Source organism: Eriocheir sinensis, unplaced genomic scaffold (genome assembly GCF_024679095.1).
Source record: "Eriocheir sinensis breed Jianghai 21 unplaced genomic scaffold, ASM2467909v1 Scaffold63, whole genome shotgun sequence".
Lineage (NCBI taxonomy): Eukaryota > Metazoa > Arthropoda > Malacostraca > Decapoda > Varunidae > Eriocheir > Eriocheir sinensis.
Window position 1 is genome coordinate 1 of NW_026111976.1, and position 23,356 is coordinate 23,356.

A 23,356-nucleotide genomic window follows, 5' to 3' on the forward strand; every position below is an offset into this window, starting at 1 on the left:
GTGCACCCTGGCATACACCCACCTATTTTCGGTGATGTTTTGTCCCGGCGCCACTTTCCCAGTCGTCGTCAGGAACACTCTCTTCCAACTCGTACACGAAACCTGGAGGTAGGATCATTACTTATGTAAATGCCTCTCCTCCTTCCCCCCAGATAATCAAAGTTTCAAAAAGTGGTTTGTCAATAAGGATGGTAATTTTTCATGACGCAGATCACAGAGAGGGATTTCAGTAACAAGAAGTTATGCAAAGGACATAATTTCGACGGTACTCGGAAAATATGGCACTGGAAAAAATGGCACAGGAATAAATGGCACTGGAAAAAATGGCACCGGAAAACATCTTAGCGGAAATTATATCACAGTTTGACGTAGGAAAAAGTGGCACACAATTATGATTGCATGTTATATAAAAGTATTTGCATGCTATGGTATGGGTTTCAATTACTACAGGTATCAATTACGGGTTTCGAACATTTCGCCATCGTGAGGCAACACTAACAATGGCAAGCCTTCTTGGCACAGGTTGCGAGGTATCGACTAGTGGGTTTCTGTCAGCTCTTTGGCACACTGCTACGTACTGTACGACTTACCAAGGCTATGGAGATTATGAAAATCAATAAGGGAGGTCAGAAACTGTTACAGTGAATACATGTATACCAAGTAGTGGTCGACAACTTAACGATTCGGTGGAGGTGCGCCACGCGAACGCTATCGTGCAAAGGGGCCTTAGTAACCTCTCTTGGAAATGATAATCCAGTAACTACTTGTTATGGAACACAACCATGATGGTGACGAAAATGCTTTTGAAGCAGCAGAATGTAAAATCTACGATGAAAGATAAACCAGGTCAAATACCTATACGCCCAAACTGCCTTAGCCATGGAAAAAGCTCAGCCTTAGTTCGAATCTTAACATTGTATAAGATTATTCGGCATCACCAAAGCGCCAGTCAACCTCATGACCCTGCTGCACTACAGGAACTTGTTATTTCAGATGAATAGGTGTCAACTGGTGGACCAGAACCACAACCATTCCTGCAATGACAATGATCCAGACAACGTATTAATCAACGTATTAATATTTTTGCTAGTGAACAGCCTCTGCGACTGTTAGCGAGATCTGACCTCTGGATGATGGGCGGAAATTTTGCCATTGCCCCTCCTAAGTTCATACAGCTGCTTGTCATTCGTGTTCCTCTCGGAGACACAGCTATCTCGTTGTTTATCCTTTCCTGCAAGAATAGTTCACATTTAAAAATTTTCACATATTTTAATGAACTGATTCGTACTGTGCCATTTTTTCCTGCGCAGAAGAATAAACGATTTTTTTTTTTTCATTTTTTCCTGTACCATTTTTCCAACATTCAATTTCAACATAATAAAAATAGACATTACGTGACTTTTTTAGGTATTTTACTTTTTTTTCATCGTTTTGTCCTGTATTATATTTTACAACACCTTTATTGCAAGCCATGTCGCTGTTCTTACACATCACGAAGCGTTAGTGCGTCTCAGCACATGCTTGGCAATATCTTTTGATGTCAACATTCATCCATGTGTTTTTGTTGACAATGAGGCCTCGAAGAGCCGTGTGGACTGCTTCCAAGCAAACACACTTGTGGACGCCTTACGAGGCGCCGTTCCTAATCATACTCTAATCACACAGCTGACTTACATAATAACAAACAGTTAAAGCACTTCTCATTTAGAGAAGAATGATGATACAGGTTAATTTTTCAAGTCATTTATTCCGAGGACTTTCAGTACCAAGTAAACGACTTTTTATATTAATGTAATCATGACTGATAAAGTGTTCAGAACAAACAACAGCCTTTTTCGTGTTGAGTGGGTCGCTTCGACAACACATTTATCCACATTTTTTTCAATTGCTCCTCTCTTGGAAAACGGAAGTATCTAATGTTTTTTCTCGCCCGGTATTGCTTGTCTATTCCTACAGGTAAATACTGCGCCCTAACCTGGCATGACGTTTAGAAATAGCTACTATACAATCACTCGACATCCATCCTATGCAGTACAGAAATAGAATGAAATCCCACACTACACTGGGATTGGATTAGGTCCACACCCTACATTGGGAGCGGGTAAGATTTACTCCCTTCTTGATTCACACGTGGCGTCACGGTCACTTGCTACCTGCGCGATCTTTTCTGTCTCGGCCGACCTTGTCTTCTTTGGGGAAAGGCGAGCGGTAAATCTCGACGCACGGAGTCTGGCAAAGAGATTATCCGCGCAAACTGCACTTCTTCACGCGGGTATCTGTCAAAGCCTCCCAAAACTCCCCTCCGTCCAGGAGGTTGACGTTTTCAATAAATTAAAGAAATTAAGGACGCACAGAGCCACCACGCCCACTGATCTCCCAATCAAAATCTATAAGATATTTGCCCCTGAACTTGACACCCCCATTTGCTCCATAATAAATGCTTCACTTGAACAAAACACTTGCCCTATCGACTGGAAAACTTCCTTTGTCACTCCCATCACCAAAATTTCCAGCCCACAGTCCCTCAGTGACCTAAAGCCAATCGCCATCACGCCCATTCCCAGCCTCATTTGTGAAGATTTTATTTTTAACTGGGCTTATGATGATATTAGTAGCCTCATAGACATCCAACAATTTGGCAACATGAAGCACTCCTCCACCACTCATTGCCTGGTCAGCTTTCTAGATTTCATACACAGCCACCTGAACAAACGAGACACCTCCCTTGACCTTGCTTTTGTCGACTTCAGGAAAGCATTTGACCTTGTAGACCACACTGTTGTCAATGCTAAGGCCATTGGGCTGGGGCTTCACCCTAATTTAATATCGTGGCTGACTGATTTTCTCACCGCTCGCCAGCAAATAGTTCACTCCCAGGGCTCGATCTCCACTCCTCTTGAGCTAACGTGTGGCGTCCCGCAAGGCACTGAAATGGGTCCGCTTTGCTTCTTGGTGCTCATTAACAACGCCCTCATGGACACACCGCACCGCTGGAGATATGTTGACGACAGCACCTTGGGCGTCCCCGTCAACAACAGGGATCCTGACTATGCACCTCTTCAAGCGTCGCTCGACAACCTTCAGGCATGGACGGTTGACAACAGTGCCACTATCAACCACACCAAGACCATGGTGATGCACGTTTGCACGTCCAAGAGAGATGTGCCACCTCCGCTGCTGTCTATTGGCTCACACCACCTCCAGGTCGTCCAGTCCACCAAACTACTAGGCATCACTGTGGACTACCAGCTCAACTGGAAGCTCCACGTCTCCAACACCGTCTGAGCAGCCTCCTACAAGCTGTACATGCTGCGTAGACTCAGGACGCTGGGGGCACCAGCTGCTGAGCTGTGCAGTATTTATTCATCATTCATATTGCCAAAGCTAATGCATGCCTCCCCGGCGTGGTCATCGTCCCTTACCCTCACCCAACAACAGCAGCTTGAGAGGGTTCAAAAGAGGGCATTCAGGGTCATTTTTAACCCTGACTACCACACCTACGACAATGCCCTGGCCACCCTGAGTCTCCCGAGGCTCTCTGACAAGCACCAGGACGCCCTCAGAAAATTCGGAATCTCCCTGCTTCACCATCCTCGCCACCGCCACCACCTGCCACCCGACGCGCCTCCTCCCACCCGCTTCACCAGACACCACAACAAACTCAACCCCTTCAGAGCGCCGCGAACCGACCGTTACAAACGTAGCGCAGTGCCCGCGATGGTGCGGATGATAAACAATGCCCAGTGACAGTCATACCCAAAGGGCCGCGGTGGAGATTAGCACCTCGCCGCTACCCCTCTAAGTGCCCCCTTCACACCACCCTCCCTCTCCCTTATGTCTCTATTTTTAGCTCTCCCAAACCACCCCCCACCCTCTCCCTCGCTCTAGTGTAGCCTATTTACTATTAGTTTCTTGTATTTTTAATTTGTATATTTTCAGCCTAACGGCTGCCTTACATTAATAAACCTATTCATATTATTATTATTATTATTATTATTATTATTACACACACACACACACACACACACACACACACACACACACATACAGAGCGTTTCGTGCATGGGTGGCTCAGAATCCCCTTTTTGACGGTGTCCGGGAGCTGCACGCTCGGAGGGTCCGGCAGTACAGCTGTTCAAAGTCCTCAGCCTAACGAGCTCTTTACCCACCCGTGTCAAAACGAAGCAACCAACTGCTGGCAAGATAGAGTTAACCTGAGAGGAAGGGTCATAGCAGAGGTTATTCTAGGCTCGGTAGGCTAGTCAGAGGTAATTTGCATTGAAATGAATCCCGGAATCCTCAGCGAAACTCCCGATATATATATATATATATATATATATATATATATATATATATATATGTGTATATATATATATATATATATATATATATATATATATATATATATATATATATATATATATATATATATATATATATATATATATATATATATATATATATATATATATATATATATATATATATATATATATATATATATATATATATATATATATATATATATATATATATATATATATATATATATATATATATATATATATATATATATATATATATTACGTCTTCGCCTGTAGTGCCGGTAGGCTTTCTTCAGGGCCCAGATGGTCGGCCCAAGCCCGTCATGGCGCAGGCAATTTTTATAGTGGCGTCATTTATGCTTGGCTCATGCTGCCTCCCGGAACTCATTCTTGATTCACTTGGACGGTTTCTTCTAGAGTCCGGGTTGATGAGTGGTCATCAGGAGAGCATGTGGGTAGTCTTAGGCCACTCAGCGGTGACTGAAAAATCCCAGGTGGTAGCGGGCGGATTTGAACCGACGTCGTCCTTGGCGCGGTGAATGCGGGGCCCGCACGCTAACCACTCAGCCACCGCCTACCCTAGCCACCGCCAACTTTACATCTCTCTCTATATATATATATCCTTGTCTCTCCTTGGGAAAACTCTAGCCCTGCCAGAGCCTTATACTAGTCAATTGACTCCCATCAACACTGGTAACCTGTCTCTCCTCAGTACTTTTCATCGCCTTCCCGAAGGCAAACCACTCCTTGATTTCAGGAATTCTCCAGTGCACACTTTTGCAGCTCGAAGAGTTTCATATTTGAAGGCATCCTTCATTCTACAGATTCGTTAAAGGTATGAAGCAAGACTTAAACTTGCATTCTCTAGAAAGGCGAAGGGTGCGAGGAGACTTGGTCGAAGATTATAGAAGGATGAAGGGCATTAATAAGGGCGATAATAATAAGGTTCTGATGGTAAGGGAGCTAGGTAGGACACGTAGTAATGGGTTTAAATTGGATGGATTTAGATTCAACAATTTTATGGGCAAGAATTGCTTTACCAACGAATTGTTGGATGAGTGGAAGAGGTTTGGCAGTGATGTTGTGAGTGTCAATACGATAGACACATTAAAAAAAGATTAGATAAATTCAAGGAAAGTTATGTAAGGTTAAGTTAGGTTCACAAAAGCTGCTTTGCGTAGGCCTACCGGCTTGTTGTAGTCTCTTTGTGTTCTAATGTTCTTTTGTTCTTAACTTGACCCACATTGAATCGCATACTCATGGGCTTATTGAGCCTTTCAGTTTCTCAATATGATACTCAGCATGATCACATTTTGAGATTTTCCTTAACCTGACATAAAACTTTAGTGTTGCTATAAGAAGCCTATGATCAGTTGCAAATCACTCAGCAATCCGGAAAACTCTGCAATGCTGAAGGATCCTCTAACGAGTACTCACGATTATGTTGTCATTTTTTTTTAACTATCCTTCCAACATTGCTATGCCTCATTCAGCGGTGGAATTCTCAAAAACCCTGATATTTCAAAATTCAAATGGGGAGAGTTGGTGCTGTTCCTTGAACTAGAGTCCTGGGTACCAAAACAAAAATCATAGCCAGCTCTCTTAGTGCCAGTAGTTGCATTAAATATTCCTAAAGCAAAAAGTGCAACCATAGGGTGCACTGGTTTAATTTGGAGCCGAGCTTTTAGTAGAACACCTCCTCCTCTTCAGTTTCACACATCTCAAATAGACCCCACGCTTCAATGGAGCCGAGAGTATGTTTCAGCCTCACTCGCCTTATACGCTTATCAACTGGAGTAACCTCAGCTAGCCCCCAAAGACGGGTATCAATGTTCATACATACCTCCCTTACTGATCTCGCCACTCTCAGGTGTCCTTGTCTTGGAGAGTCCCACTATCATCTTCAGTTCTTTGAGCTCATTCGATAAATAGAGGGGTATGTGCATGATCCTTCGAAAGACTCTGGATGTTCAAGGACTTCACACGCAGAGCCCTGCAAAGGTCACGTCTTGGGGTTATTTTGCGGGCGGGTGCCACATGTACACGACCCCGGCCCGATACTCAAGAAGAGTAGATGAGTCGTGCGTGTAGGTGGTGGAAGATTATATACAGAGACAGCAGGGTAATCTTAAGAACGGGCTTTATACAGTCAAATGAGTAATAAAGGCTAATGATGATGATGATGATGTAAAAAATTACTAGTATCTTCTTCAGAAAAAAATAATTGATGATATTTGGGTATTCACACAAATCAACTAAACCGATATTTTCAGGAATAGAGGGAATGAAAAGGTAAAGACCACTAATATAACTGGGCAAGGTTTATAATAAAATTCAAACAGGAAGAAATGGGTGTCAGGCGCCAGTAATAGGAAGAAAGAGAAAATGAATGGACACAAGCTGAGCAATTGGCCGGCAGTAAACAACTATAATCAATAAGGAAAATTAATCATTTAAGGGACAAATTAGGGTTTAGAGGACAGTGTGCTGGTAAACAGTGTGGCGAGGACGGACCTTCGACTCTCCTGCACACATACACTACGGTACTACCATCCCTAAATGAGAGCTGAGGTGCGGTCAAGGCGGAGCAACAACTGTCTCCAGCGTTGCCCTGTCTCCGTAGAAGAACTCGACACGTGACTCATGTCAGCTTGGGTCAGTGGGAGTGCTGCCGCTCGTGAGAGGCTTACCATTTATTGTTATTAAGAAAATATCATATTTTATACTTATATTCCTTTAGACTATCTTATAAATATAATAATTGTTACATTCCTTATCCACCTTAGAACTGCGGTGAAAGTCAATAAAAATAATAAAATTTTCTTAGCACCACTGTAAAATATGTATACCACCTTTCTTTATTGCCGTATAAACATCTTACACATAGCTAGTTTACATTTAATTGATATATCATAATATTTACCGAAAAACTTGTATTGGTGTGTGTTTTATCATTTGTGATGCCTTTTACATATATCACAGAAGTTACGCATCGCGGGTTTGGGAGACCTGGCAAGGCTGGTCACAGGCGTTGCCCCGCCCTGACCCCACCACAGCTTTCATTTAGGGATGGTACTAATATAGCAGTTCCTGCGGATAGACGTTCTCCTGTGCGATTTCCAGTCACTTAATTTGGAATCCAAAATACTGTAATTACTGCAAGATAAAAAATTGGGTGTTTCTGTTTGCATTAAAAGCTTGACACTGTTTCCTTTCCCGTTCTTCACTTGTTTCCTGCCTCGCTCTGCTTTCTTGCCCTTTCCTTCCTCTCCCTCACCTTGGGTATGTAGCAGTAGATCGCCTTATGCGTGTCGTCGTAGATCAGATATGGCAATGTGACGCTCTGCTTCTTGCTTTCCTTGAAGTCAAGTGCCTTGCAGGCGTTCCTCACATGCTGTCTGAGGGTCTGGCTTCGTGTTAGGACGTCCAGGGTTGGCTGGGCGATGAAGCCTGCTTGTGGTGGGGCTGAAACAAGAAAGAGTAACTGACTCACCTATTCACTGCCTTCTATACTAATTTATTACCGATCACAATGTGGTGCTTGTCACTATTTTTTTAAGTGCTGCCTGTAGCACCGGTAGCCTCTCTTGAGGGGCCTCTTAGACGGCCCCAGCTCTTTGATGGCCCAGACGAATTTTCTTTACAGTGCAGTGGCTGCCGTGGTATATGACTCTTTACTCGACCTATGCTGTCCCCAGGTGCTCCACTTGAACGAAGTCGCTGAAGTTTGGGTTGATTGAAGATCTGGAGAGCATGTGGGTAATCTTTCGCCACTCGGCGATGACTTGAGAAATCAGAGTGTTTTGGTGGGACTCGAACCTAGGTCCACGGGGTCACCGCGCCCTCACGCATGATGACCACTCGGCCATCGTCGGCTAATAAATTTTAGCTGGCAGTTTGTCACTCACAAAATCTAAATCAAGTGAGTGACTTGTGGCCTGCATAACCACTGGGAATCTATCATAGTTCAGTATTGTGGTGGACGACCCTATTTGCCTACGTCCGCCCTTCTGTAGCATCACGTAACATGAAAGAAAACATTATATCTCGAACACCTCGATGAACAGTGCTTATAATTTTAAAATTAATAATACACATGTGACTGATTCATGAATGTCATTACAAAACTCCAGTGTATTACAATTGCATTCTTCAGATTATTTAAAAATGAGCTTAAAAATAAATCTGGTTTACAAAGACCTGTATCAAACATGTAAATTCATAAATAAAAATGCAAACAGTGTTAACCCTTTTTGGAAACAAACGACAATGTGGGTTGCAATAATATTGTTTATGCTTGATAATGCCATTAGTTACTATTTTAGGTCAGGAAAAAACAACATTAATTAGAAGCAATGTGGTTATTAGCTTTACCTCTATATGAGGTTCCTTACCTCTGTCCCATAGACTGCGAATATTGACGAAAAGCGATGTAACATGCAGCAGCGTCACCAGACACAGCATTATCAGCACTGCTCGCTGATGGCCACACGCATAAAACCTAAAAATCAACCAATCACTCAGTAGGGGCATACGCCGGGAGGCACATAACCTCGCCCACCCTAAGACGCCAAACGCGGGTGTTACTTCGAGTAAGTCTCCACGCAGGCCCTCTTCCCCTCGTAAGTACCTCATGGCACGATCCATCGACTTGATCAAGATATGAACTCTTTGGGAGTCCCTCTGGCCTCCTCCACTTGGGATTGTTTCTTACAGACACAACCCGGTGAGCAGGGACGATTTCTGCTCAGCGTGCCACATGCCCATTTTGCCTCAGTTTTCGATCATGGACTATGCAGGTAACAGGCCTCGATTTAGCTTCACAGAGTAACCGGCGTTTTTTTCAATAAAGCTATTCCAGCGATATTCCATGAATCGGTATAGGCACTTATTACCAGTGGACTTTTCAAATCCAGCTTTGGTGTCCGTGTATTATTTATTCATTATTATTATTATTGTTATTATTATTATTATTATTATTATTATTATTATTATTATTATTATTATTATTATTATTATTATTATTATTATTATTATTATTATTATTATTATTATTATTATTATGATCATCATCAATATAAGAGTGAATCAGGTAGAGAGGGACGAGAGTGGACACTATAAGCTGTCTGTTCAGCAGCCCCCAAACACCTGAGCAGGAGCGCACAGTGCAACAAGAGACATGGAGAGGCATTTATTCACCTTTCTGGTCCATCTCCCCGCTCTGCTCATTAACGAAACATTATTTTGTCTTCCGTTGAGAGAGAGAGAGAGAGAGAGAGAGAGAGAGAGAGAGAGAGAGAGAGAGAGAGAGAGAGAGAGAGAGAGAGAGAGAGAGAGAGAGAGAGAGAGAGAGAGAGAGAGAGAGAGAGAGAGAGATAAAAAAATATTAGATATTAAGTAATAACATTAAAAGACAATGGAAGCAGTATTGATATGTAATAAAAACAACAATAATAATATTGATATTGATGATAGTGGCGTATTGAAATATATGATGACGTTGATAATATTGTGATAACTAACAAGAATTTTTGTATAAAATTAATAACAAAGTTGTTGGTGTCACCATTATCATTATCAGTATTATTCGGTATTAGTTATTAACCTTATTGCTACAAATTATATTATCATTATTAATATTACTATATTATTATTATCATTATTATTATTATTATTATTATTATTATTATTATTATTATTATTATTATTATTATTATTATTATCAATATATTATTACTATTATTATTTGTGTGTGTGTCGAGAAAACCTCTCTCTCTCTCTCTCTCTCTCTTGTTGTTGTAGTGCATACTAACGTTGGAGTGCGAGAATGGAATAAGCTCCCACCATCAGTGGTCCAGTGTAACACGATTGACTCCTTTTAAAAACAAGCTCGACCGTCACTTCCTTGAACTTAATATTAACTAGAGTAGAAATGCAACGTTTTGGAGCCATCTGATTAATGAAGAATTACTTAGGTTTGAGGACAGGCCACCTAGTCTGGACCATGGGGTCTGTGTGGTCTGATTTTCTATGTAAATCTATGTACATATCTCTCTCTCTCTCCCTCTCTCTCTCTCCCACCCGGAAATTATTTATAGATGACGCTGGACAGTCAGCCCTCCCATGTGAGGAGGGAGTGAGCAGGCATTGCCATTTCTACCTGAAGCGAGTGACATATATGTTTTGGTGAGCTCAAGAACAATGGTTACGATACTAATAGCTTTGTTTTACTTATTCATACTTGTAATTAAGTTTCAAGGTTCCTACCTCATTATGTTGTTAACGGTTCGTAGTAGCTCCTCTCTTCTTGATTAAATTGTAAGTAAAGGTTTCCAGTTGTTACGTATTGTCTCGTGCCGTCAAGAACACGAGTTGCTAAACACTCGTGCATATAGGATGCTTATGACTGGAAGACCGCGAGGCTCTCAGTCTGCAGCCGCCACGTCGTATCTTATATGATACACAACGCGGAAACAAATTAATGGAGCCGAGGGTGAAAATATGAACCACGCAGCCACGTACGGTGTTTCATCGGCGTCGATTGAGGGAATATATCTGATTTTTCGCTCAACTCACGCATGCGCACCAATAGTTAGAATGTGACACGTATGCGACAGACGCAGCCCGCGCAATTACTCAAAGTCGTAAATTAATTTACAAAAAGCATTGCAACAGGTGTTTGCATGAACGTGCAGGTGGAGACGCATATATTAGTTACTTCTTTTCATATTTTTTTTCCATAATCTCTCTCTCTCTCTCTCTCTCTCTCTCTCTCTCTCTCTCTCTCTCTCTCTCTCTCTCTCTCAAAGCCAAAGTCAAAAATTTTATTTGCCAGGTAATTTATATATTCACAAATTCCAGCAAGGAAGAGCTCCTTGGAGAGCTCCTTGAATAGGTGACCATTTTTAGAGTTCCTTTTAATTCTATTAATCTAGGACACCGAAATTTCTTCTGAACAAGTTACCTAATAATACATTTCTTCATATGTAGTGCACATGTATATATGTGCACAAATATATCATATAGTGAGCAACCATACACATGTACGAGTATATTGATATATAAAAACACCAACATATTCAATAGAAAAAATAAAACAAAATACAAGAATATATACTTTTTCTATAACTACATAACCTGCCAAAACGATATTCTCTCTGTCTGTCGAAGGTCCACTGTTACCAGTTAACAATGATAAGTGGAAAGGAACGCTGATGAGGTCAGCAGCGTGCACCAAGGGGTGTAACGGACACTGCCCGTGTTCGTAGTTTCGGAATTTCGGACACTGTCTGGCAGGACAGAGGCGTGGAAGTACGACATTGCCAGGCAGAGGATGAACAAAGTTACTTGTTTACCGGATGAACTGAGGCTGTCAGTTGAGTAGGTCTCGCCTGCCCTGTAACCATGGCTAGCTGTACATCTGTCACCTGTCTCCCGAGCCCATACTAACACTGACTTAGATACCCGTGAGTTGCCAGCGGACATCAGCTTCGAACATTGTCTGCCGGTCTTTGCCTGGTGAACGGAGTATAAACTATCGTATACAACTTCATCTGGTACCACTGTTTGTTGCCATATCAATTTCGCCTCGTTTCAACGCTTATGACGTCATCCTACTTCGCCTTTTGATATGGTGACAGTGTTTGCCCGACAGGAATATATATATATATATATATATATATATATATATATATATATATATATATATATATATATATATATATATATATATATATATATATATATCAGTGGTGGGCGCGGTACCAAAAGTTTGTGGTTGCATTACGCGGTACTGCGGTAACTCAGCATGCCCGGTGCGTTCCGCGGTACTCCGGTACTTTTTCCGCCCCCCCTGATGCGTTCCGCGGTACTGCGGTACTGCGGTACCTGGTTTCTAAAGCAGCACTTAAAAAGATAAAAAAAAAAAAAATTAGCTTTGCGACACCAATTACCAAAAACACCTATAGGTAAAAAAAAAATCTAAACGCCAAAAATCACATTTTAATACAAGTACTTAGAATTGAGAAGACTGTACAAAAGTGTAATTCTTCCTCCTCCTACTCTTTCCTTTATTTCATTAAATTATATATTTATCTCCCTTAACGTATGAGAGAGAGAGAGAGAGAGAGAGAGAGAGAGAGAGAGAGAGAGAGAGAGAGAGAGAGAGAGAGAGAGAGAGAGAGAGAGAGAGAGAGAGAGAGAGAGAGAGAGAGAGAGAGAGAGAGAGAGAGAGAGAGAGAGAGGACGCAAATCGGCTGATGGGAGAGCGCCGGTGGGTGGAACTGGAGATAACAATAATGTATACAGGTTATTATTTAATAGATTATTTCCTAGGAGCAAGTTTTTCACCGAGCTGCCAGTATTGAAGTTTAGCCCGGACTTAGTTAGAACGTTACACGTTCTAAGTCCGTCTACGTTAGGTCGGTACACGTTAGTAACGTGTCTCTGTCCCCCTTCTTTCTCTGTTGCCAGTTACAGCGAGATAATCGGCGCGCACGCAACTAAAGATGAATTGATTCAACGTAGTATAGAAGTTATGAGGTGTTGATTCATTTTAGAAGGAAGTATGGTTCCTCCTAGAAAAGCATAGGTGAAAAAATCCTGGTTCCAACCTCCCTCCGATGAAAAATCACATCCTTTTAATTAACAATAGGTACCTATCCTTTTCAGTGAAAGTGCCTCCCTTCTTTTCCAGGGTGTCTGTGCGTATGTCCGACTGTCTGTCTGTCTGTCAGGTGTCCCATCCCGCTGCGGTACTGCGGTACTACCGCAGTACCGCAGTACCGCAAAAAGTACTGCAAGTGCCCAGCACTGATATATATATATATATATCTAGATATATATATCTATATATATATATATATATATATATATATATATATATATATATATATATATATATATATATATATTACTTTTAATTTAAATGTGACACTTTTCAATAGATCGTATGATTTCTGGCAAACTATTCCATGCTGTAATAGATTTCTTTGTGGCTTCTGACCGAGGTTGTGGAAGTCTTAGTAGGTTTTGATTTCTTAGATTCTGATTACGGTCACTGGGAACTAGATCAGATGCAACAACAATAGGAGTCTGTAGTTGATTACATACAAATTTTTGTAGTTCCAGTCTAGGAAAACTGTATAGAATAGGCGTGACTTTACGCCTATTCTATAGTTTTCCTTCTCAATTGCTGTTTTCTTTTAAGACCCTGCCCATAATTAAATACTTACTCGTCATACGAATTTTAATCATATATAGAGTCTCATATTTTTAAGAACACTGCTTATATTGGTTTAGATCGTGATTGTAAGTCCTCTTTTCTAGTCCTGATGATGACTCATGAAAGAGTCGAAGCATCGACAAATAAAGATGTTCGTGGCAACCCTGATCCTACTGTTCATCCTATATATATATATATATATATATATATATATATATATATATATATATATATATATATATATATATATATATATATATATATATATATATATATATATATCTGCAGCAAATGAAGCAGCTCAAGGGGAACAAAAAGGTGCAGAAAAAAGCCCGCTAATCGCTGCTCCTACAAAGGATAAAAGTGAAGAGTGACCAAAAGAGAGGTCAATTTCGGGTGGAGAGGTGTCTTGATACACTCTTCTTGAAAGAGGTGAAGTCATAGGCAGGAGGAAATACAGACGAAGGAAGGTTGTTCCAGAGTTTACCAGAGTAGGAGATGAAAGAATGCAGATGATGGTTAACTCCTGCATAAGGGGTTTGGACAGTATAGGGATGAGCTAGAGTAGAAAGTCGAGTTCAGCGGGGCCGCGGGAGGGGGGAAGGCATGTAGTTAACAAGCTCAGAAGAGCAGTCAGCATGAAAATATCGACAGAAGATAGAAAGAGATGCAACATGGCGGCGGAATTTAAGAGGTATAAACTGTCAGTATGAGGAGGGGAGTTGGTGAGACGAAGAGCCTTAGCCTCCACTCTGTCCAGAAGAGCTGTGTGAGTGGAGCCCCCCCACATATGAGATGCATACTCCATACGAGGGCGGACAGGCCCCTGTATATTGATAGTAAATGGGAAGAGGAAAAGCACTGGAGGAGACGATACAGAACGACCAACCTCGAAGAAGCTGATTTAGTAAGAGAGGAGATATGGAGTTTCCTGTTGAGATTTTGAGTTAAGGATAGACCGAGGATGTTCAGTGTAGAGGAAGGTGACAGCTGAGTATTGTCGAAGAATAGAGGATAGGTGTTTGGAAGATTGTGTCGAGTGGGTAGGTGGATAAATTGAGTTTTTGAGGCGTTGAATTACACCAAGTTCTTCTTGCCCCAATCGGAAATGATAGAAAGGGCTGAGGTTGATACTGGGACCACACATCTGCGATTTCGCTCTGCGACGATTGGCGATTTTGAAAATGCACGAAATCGTGGGAGCATCGCCAGCTCGGTGGGATGAACTGAAGCAAAATGCCAGAAGCATCGCCTCTTCGGTGGGTTCAAAGGCTGTCAGGAACGCTAGAAAAGAATGCTAAAACAAGGTTGTGATCGGAAGAGTCCAACGGAGAGATCAGTTTAACTCATAATCTTAACTGGAAACTTCACATTTCCTCTCTCACTAAATCAGCTTCCTCAAGGTTGGGCGTTCTGTATTGTCTCCACCAGTTCATCTCCCCCGTACAGTTGCTATCCATATACAGGGGCCTTGTCCGCCCCCGTATTGAGTATGCATCTCTCGTGTGGGGGGGCTCCACTCACACAGCTCTCCTGGACAGAGTGGAGTCTAAAGCTCTTCGTCTCATCTGCTCTCCTCCTCTTACTGATACTCTTCTACCTCTTAAATTCCGCCGCCATGTTGCCTCTCTTTCTATCTTCTATCGATATTTTCACGCTGACTGCTCTTCTGAGCTTGCTAACTGCATGCCTCCCAACCTCCCGCGGCCTCGCCACACACGACTTTCTACTCAAGCTCATTCTTTTACTGTCCTTATCCCTTACGCGCGAGTTAACAGCATTTTCACTCTTTCATCCCTCATGCTGGTAAACTCTGGAACAATCTTCCTTCATCTCTATTTCCTCCTGCCTACGACATAAACTCTTTCAAGAGGAGGGTATCAGGACACCTCTCCTTCCGAAGCTAACCTATCTTTCGGCCACTCCTCTTGACTCTTTGTAGGAGCAGTGAGTAGCGGGCTTTTTTTTCATTATTGTTTTTTTTTTTTTTTTTGGCCCCTGAACTGCATCCTCGATATACAAAAAATGTTTTCCCCCTCAGTCGATCTACCTTGTTCCTGAGAATTCTACTGTTGGTGTAATTGACCGTTAGATCATCCTTTGTTATATCCTTTCGATTAATCTTGAGCTCCCTAGTCCCAGTCTGCGATGCATATCCACTGATGTTAGGCCCTCCCCCTTGCCTACCCTAAAAAATCCTGCAGAGTGCTAAGTGATCGCTCGTGGGAGCCTGCGAGAACCTCAACCCCCTGGAGTGACAAGTGCACACCATCCTTAACATACAAGGTCATTATGCTTACAGTGAGCCGCCAGTCTGCTGTTTACTGCTAAGGCCCTGGAAAGCCATCCCTCACCTCGTCCTCCTTGGCAAAACACCACAAACGGCCGGCACACCTCCGAAGTCTCTCACTTTAGCGAACGATTCCTTAAAGCGCCTAAAGATCTCTTCGCTTCCCAATATATCGATATCATTGCCACCGAAACTGTAGAAGACAAGGTTGAGTACTTTCCCTGCTGTATACCTGACACGGAAAAGCAAACTATAAGAGCCGTATTCCTGTCCAGTGACGTTTTCCTTCTTAGCAATGATAATTGATCGAAACCTTCTGTGAAACATTCTTATCTGGTAACACTGCGATCGGTTAATGTTATTAATTTAAGTTGGTACGTTGGCACGTATTTTCGTCAGACTGTGTTATTTTCAGCAAAGCACACTTATAAGAACATAAGGAGTCTGCAAGAGGCCGGTTGGCCTATACAAGGCAGCTCCTGTACACTCAACACCACCTTACCTCACCATCCATGGCTTTATCTAACCTCTTCTTGAATGTATCTATGGTATTGGCACCCACAACATGGCTCCCAAGCCTGTTCCATTCGTCCAACACTCTATTGGTGAACCAATTCTTGCCTATGTCTTTGTTGAATCTGACTTTGTCTAACTTAAAACCATTGCCACGCGTCCTACCTGGCTCTTTCACTCTCAAAATTTTATTGACATCCCCTTTATTAAATCCCTTCATCCATTTATAGACTTCGATGAAGTCTCCTCGCAACCTTCGCCTTTCTAGCGAGTGAAGATTTAACTGCTTCAGCCTGTCTTCATAAGGCAAGTTTCTCACCCCCTGAATCATCTTTGTCATCCTCCTCTGTACAGATTCTAACATCTTGTTTAAATGTTTAAAATAACTGGGCTACATTCGTTGACTTCAATGTTGTCTGTAGTCACATGGCACTGCTTGTACGCAATAACAAAAACAATAGCTGCCCAGGAATTGCTTTTACCACCCTGTATGTAAGCGTTTTTGGCTAAAATCCTTAATAATAGGCCAAAAGCATGCGAAATATACTAAAGTGGTTTGGCACTTGAAAGCTCGCCCGTGAACATGTTTTAAGCATCCTCTGTAACATCCTCTGCGTAACTTCCCTATATAAACACTCCTGCCCAGCACAGGAGATGATAATCGATGTAGTACTTACCTCATGTACGAAATATGGATGAGAAAACAGTTGAGTTGACAAGGTGGAGGACCAGGGTCCAGAGAGAAAGGGTCTGGTCACGCGCAGCTTAAAGCTGATTGGGCGGGGCAAAGCGCGGCTGTGGCTGTGTCGTCACGAGGTGCCCGTGTCTCTCACCCCTCCCCCTCCCTCGGGCTTCTCTCTCTCTTCTCTGGCCATTTCTTCTCAGGACGATCGACCGTCTGCAAGATCTGCCTGTTGACACAACAGATGGAAACGAGACTACTTCAACAGGACGAAAGGCTGACGGCTGGCGAGAAGAAGATCACCGAACTAACAAGTACCGTTGAAACCTTGCAGGAGTTTATCCAGGCCAACATCGTCGCCCCTGCTGCAAGTGACGCCTCATCATCCTTCGCACCTGCTGTCGATGTCCAGCCACCTTCCGAAGAAGACATGTCACAGGGGACCGGTAGAGCTGACGCCGAAGGCTTCACCCCCGTGAGAGGAGGAGCCAGACCCGCGCCTAGAGCCATTTATCCTACTCATTGCTACAACAGATTTGCCATACTGGAGGAGGAGGACGAGGAACAGAGCACCTTCCTGGTCGGTGACTATGATTCGCCATCAGGTGGTTGAATTCTGTGGCAGAGTCCCCCCGTCGTAGGCGTAACTACTGTTATCCTGGAGCTGGTGTTGACGACATCACAGCTGCCCTGGACGTGGTCTCCGCTGAGGCCTCTAATGACTCACTCTTTGTTCTCCACAAAGGTACAAACGACGTCACCACGACCCGGTCTGAGTAACTGCTGGACAAGTACCGTAGGCTCATCCAGCAGTATAAGTCTAAATACCCTAATATTTTGATTTCAGGAATTCTACCACGGACGTGGGATGAAAACGACTTCTACAGTAAGGCCTTCAGCCTCAACAACCGCCTACAGACTCTCTGCGGAGAGCTTGACGTCGAGTTCTTTAACGCCTGGGACCATTTCGACGGCCAGAGTAAACTTTTCCAAAGGGACGGCATACACCTGTCCCCCATCGGAGCAGCCAGATTCGGAAGGCTCCTCAACGACGTCGTACGTAACGCCCGAACAAAAAACGACTCTCAGCCACGTCCTTCCACCCCGCCCATGTAAATAGACACCATACACCGCAACAGACTCCTAACATTGAACCCGCCAGTACCACCACCTCTATTACCAAGCCTAAAGATAACCTAAGAGTCCTTAGTTTCAATGCGCGTAGCCTAAGAAACAAGTTTGAAGAACTGCGATGTCTTGCTCTGACAGAAAACTTTGACGTAATTGCTATAACCGAAACATTTATCGACACCACAAATATTGATTTAAGTTCCGAATACAACATAGATAGCTACAGGCTCTTTAACAACGATCGTGTAAACCGTAGAGGCGGTGGCGTCGCCCTTTTTGTCAAAAGCTATTTGCAACCCACTGACAAAACACCAAGAAACAGTAACGTTGAACATTTGTGCGTGCGAGTAAACATAACAAAAGTCAATTTAAATATATCTGTCACCTACAGGCCTCCGGGGCAATCACTCGATGCCTATCTTGAAATGTACAGCGTCTTAAGGCAGTCACTTAACAACAGCGACTCACTGATATTAGGAGACTTCACCCTTCCCCATATCGACTGGGCGACACTGTCAGGCACAGAAGGTGAGTCACATAGAATGATCGAATTTTTAGAAGAAAATTATCTAAGCCAAATGGTTTCTGAACCAACTCGACAAAATAACATACTCGACCTTGTTATAACGACCCAAGATAACCTAGTCAGTAATGTCACAGTAGGAGAACACCTCGGTTCCTGCGATCATAAATTAGTGCGCGTTGACATTAGAGCTCAAACATCGGTGACTGAAAATAAAGTAAAGGTGCCCAATTTCAAAAGAGCCAACTTCGTAGAAATCCGACGAAAACTAATAGAAATGCGACTATCAGATGACGGCAATGTAGAGGACGTCTGGCTAAGCTTTAAAAATCACTTACTCACTCAGCAGGATACATCTGTCCCCTTGTGCGATAAGCGAATTAACACTAATAAAAGCCCACCTTGGTTTAATAGCGAAATTAAACACTCAGTCAAGGAGAGAAAATTGTTTTACAGATTAAAGAAAGAACAAAGCTCGCCCGAAAACATTAGACTCTATAATGATGCCAGGCGACGACTAAACAGATTAGTACGTTAGGCAAAGCGTAGATATGAAGAAACTATTGCAGCCAACTGTAAAAATAATCCAAAATCCTTCTTCAGTTACATAAACCACAGAAAGGCGATCAGCAGTGGAATTGGACCCTTAACAAACAGCGACGGCGCACTAGTGACTGACAGCCAACACGTTGCAAACCTCTTAAACAATTACTTTTCCTCGGTGTTCAATATTGACAGTCCTCCCACCACTACCACCAACGCCAATACTAATGTAAATCTCGAGCATGCATTGCCTAACTTTGAAATAAAACCCGATGAAGTCCTTAAAGCACTCAAATCACTTAAAACAAATAAAAGTCCTGGACCTGACAAAGTATATCCAACTCTGCTCAAAGAAACAAAGAGCGAAATACTCTCCTCCCTCACAACCGTATTCAATATGTCCTTGCGACAAGGCATCGTCCCTTCGGATTGGAAAAAGGCTAACGTGACACCGATTTTTAAGAAAGGAGACAAAAAAGTACCAGGTAATTACAGGCCCATTAGTCTAACTTCGGTTGTAGGTAAGCTACTTGAGGGCATAATTAGAGACAAAATTGTGAGTTACCTTGAAAGCCACTCATTAATTGGGGACTCACAGCATGGCTTCCGAAACAAAAGATCCTGCCTATCAAACCTATTAACCTTTTATAACGACCTCTTCACTGTTTATGACGTAACCAAATCACTGGACGTAGTCTATCTTGATTTCCAGAAAGCGTTTGATAAAGTCCCACATCATAAATTACTTTACAAATTAAAGCAAATAGGTATTGACTGTCAAGTAAACCAATGGATCGCGAATTGGTTGAGCAACAGACAACAAAGAGTAGTGATTGACGGATTTAACTCAGAGTGGGCGCCGGTCACTAGTGGCGTCCCTCAGGACTCGGTTCTTGGCCCAGTGCTCTTCATTATTTACATCAACGACGTGGATGTTGGACTCAATAATCGCATTAGTAAATTTGCAGACGACACAAAGATTGGTAACTCGCTTCTCACTGACGAAGACAGGCAAAGCCTCCAAGAGGATTTGCACAAAATTTCAGCTTGGTCGGATAGATGGGAGATGCCCTTTAACGTAGACAAGTGCCAGGTCTTTCAAGTCGGAACGAGGAATAAGAAGTTCGATTACGAAATGCGCGGCGTTAAACTTTAAAGCGTTCAATGCGTCAAGGACTTGGGGGTCAAAATCGCTTCAAACCTAAAATTCTCACAGCAATGCATCGATGCAGCAAATAAAGCGAACAGAATGTTGGGCTTCATTAAAATAAACTTTTTATTCAAGAATAAAGATGTAATACTTCCGCTCTACAATAGTTTAGTCAGACCCCACTTGGAATATGCGGTACAGTTTTGGTCTCCCCACCATGCAAAGGATATTGCTAAATTAGAAGGTGTTCAGCGTCGGGCCCTTCCTTGCGCAACAAATCTTACGAAGAAAGGCTTTCCACCCTTAACATGTTCTCTCTTGAGAAACGTCGCCTCCGAGGAAAACTGATCGAATGTTTTAAAATACTTAATGGTTTCACGAATGTAGACAGATCAACATTGTTTATGATCGATGACACTTTGCGCACGAGGAACAATGGCATAAAACTCAGATGTAGATTAGTAAATTCAGACTGAACCAAATTTTTCTTCACCAACGTTGTAGTGCGATAATGGAATAAGCTCCCACCATCAGTGGTTCAGTGTAACACGATTGACTCCTTCAAAAAAAAGCTCGACCGTCACTTCCTTTAACTTAATATCAACTAGAGTAGAAATGCAACGTTTTGGAGACTTCTGATTAATGTAAAATCACTTAGGTTTAAGGACAGACCACCTAGTCTGGACCATGGAGTCTGTGTGGTCTGATTTTCTATGCAATTCTATCTATGTAATTCTCCTGCAGCATATTACCACACAAATAATGTAAGTAATCCACTTTTTACTGACTATTTTGAGGCTTATATATTGCAGGATGCTCTCTCCCCCATCAACATCCCCTCCCTCAGACTGCTCTCTCTCTCTCTCTCTCTCTCTCTCTCTCTCTCTCTCTCTCTCTCTCTCTCTCTCTCTCTCTCTCTCTCTCTCTCTCTCTCTCTCTTTTGAGAGCGATTTTGACGAACTCCAGACACTTTGCCGTTTTTGTCTAGTGTGGCATCCCTATTGCCTCTAGAAGGCTGTATTTTGGCAAGTAACCCCTCTTGGCCATGTTGTTTGACCAGGAGTTTTTGATAGCTCGATTCCACGTTTGTCGTCTTGCCGTCACAAAATAGCCTGTTTTTCGGCCCTTTTGCCGCGATTTGGACACGTCCTAGTTTTTTCCTTATAACTTTTTTATTTATTTATTTAGTGCTTTCCATTTTTTTCTGATTATTAATCTATATTAATAGAGCTTTCATTTGCGATCAAGCACGCCTTCTTAGCTTCAGTAGTTTTTGCTCGAGCTTGACCAGAATTCGTGACGAAAATTCGCCGAATCTGACTCATTTCACGCGCCGCGACGAAAAACCTTCCTTACGCTACAAAAAATAATATCGCTGCATACAAAATCATATATGAACACTTCAATATGTTGACTATCTTGTTTTAAAGCCATTTTAAGATATCTATATAAAAAGTTACTATTTTTATATAATCATGTCACTATCTAAATCAAGGTATTTTAAGCGCCTTATTATACATATTATTTTTATTTCTTTTTTGTATTCAACTCTATTTCTTCCCATTTATGAATAATACATTCAATTTGCTTTTTTTTTATACCAAATATATATATATATATATATATATATATATATATATATATATATATATATATATATATATATATATATATATATATATATATATATATATATATATATATATATATATATATATATATATATATATATATATATATATATATATATATATATATATATATATATATATATATATATATATATATATATATATATATATATATATATATATATATATTATTCATAAATTGGAAGAAATATGGTTGAATACTAAAAAAAAATAGAAATAACATGTATAATAAGGCTTAATATAGGATGAAGTGTTCATATATGATTTTGTATGCAGCTATATTATTTTTTGTTTCGTCGGGAAGGTTTTTCGTCGCGGCGCGTGAAACGAGTCAGATTCGGTGAATTTTCGTCGCGACTTCTGGTCAAGCTCGAGCAAAACCAACTGAAGGTAGGAAGACGTGCTTGGTGGCAAATGAAAGCTCTATTCATACTCTTTAATAATCAGAAGAAAAAAAATTGGAAAGCACTAAATAAATAAAGTTATAAGCAAAAAACTAGGACGTGTCCAAATTGCGGCAAAAGGGCCAAAAAACAGGCCATTTTGTGACGTCTCGACAACAAACTTGGAATAGAAAAACATTCTTCGAGCTGGTCAAACTACATTGCCAAGAGGGGCTACATGCCAAATTACGGCGTTCTAGATTCAATAGCAATGCCACACTGGACAAAAACGGCAAAGTGTCTGGAGTTCGTCAAAATCGCTCTAAAGAGGGTTTACGGTTCGAGCTCTAGTGATGAAACTACTGGGAGTAGGGAAATGTTATGCATCATATTGGGAAGCACATTGGTAGGGCTAAATTATTTGTTAAATAAGTTTTTTTTAATTCTAAAAAATAAGTGGGTTTCAAGGTTGAGATCTCAAAAAATAGTTTTTTTCAGTCGTTTTTTTGCAAATTTACTCGATTTTTACCCTTTCAAATCGTTTTTTGGAGCACGGTCACTTGTTACAAAATATAGCCCGTTCATTTTGCCGTCGATTGATATCAAACACATTTATGTAGCCCCAGAAATAAGGGAGTTATGGCGATTCGCACCAAAATGGTTGATTTTACAAAATTCGCGGCTTAATAACAGGGCTGGGGCAAGTTTCCGGTCCATAGTGTAGGGTTCACTGATTTCAGTCAATGAACTGTTTCTTGCACTGTGATAGGCATTTGATCCCAGTCTGGCTCACTGTGCAGATAGTAGAAACCCCCTTGCCTTATATATCACAATAATATATACGTGTAATCCAGCCTTACCTTAAGCACATCGCTGTCGCTTTATAAGGTGTTCTATGCGTCCTATATATAATGCTACGGAAGAGTAAGACAGGGAATAGC

At 41.7% G+C, this 23,356-nt stretch overlaps 1 protein-coding gene across 1 annotated transcript; it reads right to left on the reverse strand.

Moving 5' to 3' along the window:
- Positions 1-22: 22 nt before the first annotated feature.
- LOC126993543 (carbohydrate sulfotransferase 11-like) lies at positions 23-23,356 on the reverse strand (the record flags this gene model as incomplete). Its single annotated transcript, XM_050852683.1, has 4 exons — positions 23,276-23,356; positions 8,720-8,826; positions 7,603-7,790; positions 23-102 (listed from the first exon to the last, which is right to left on the reverse strand). Coding segments are annotated over exons 1-4 (386 nt in total), but the record flags the coding sequence as incomplete, so codon positions are not given.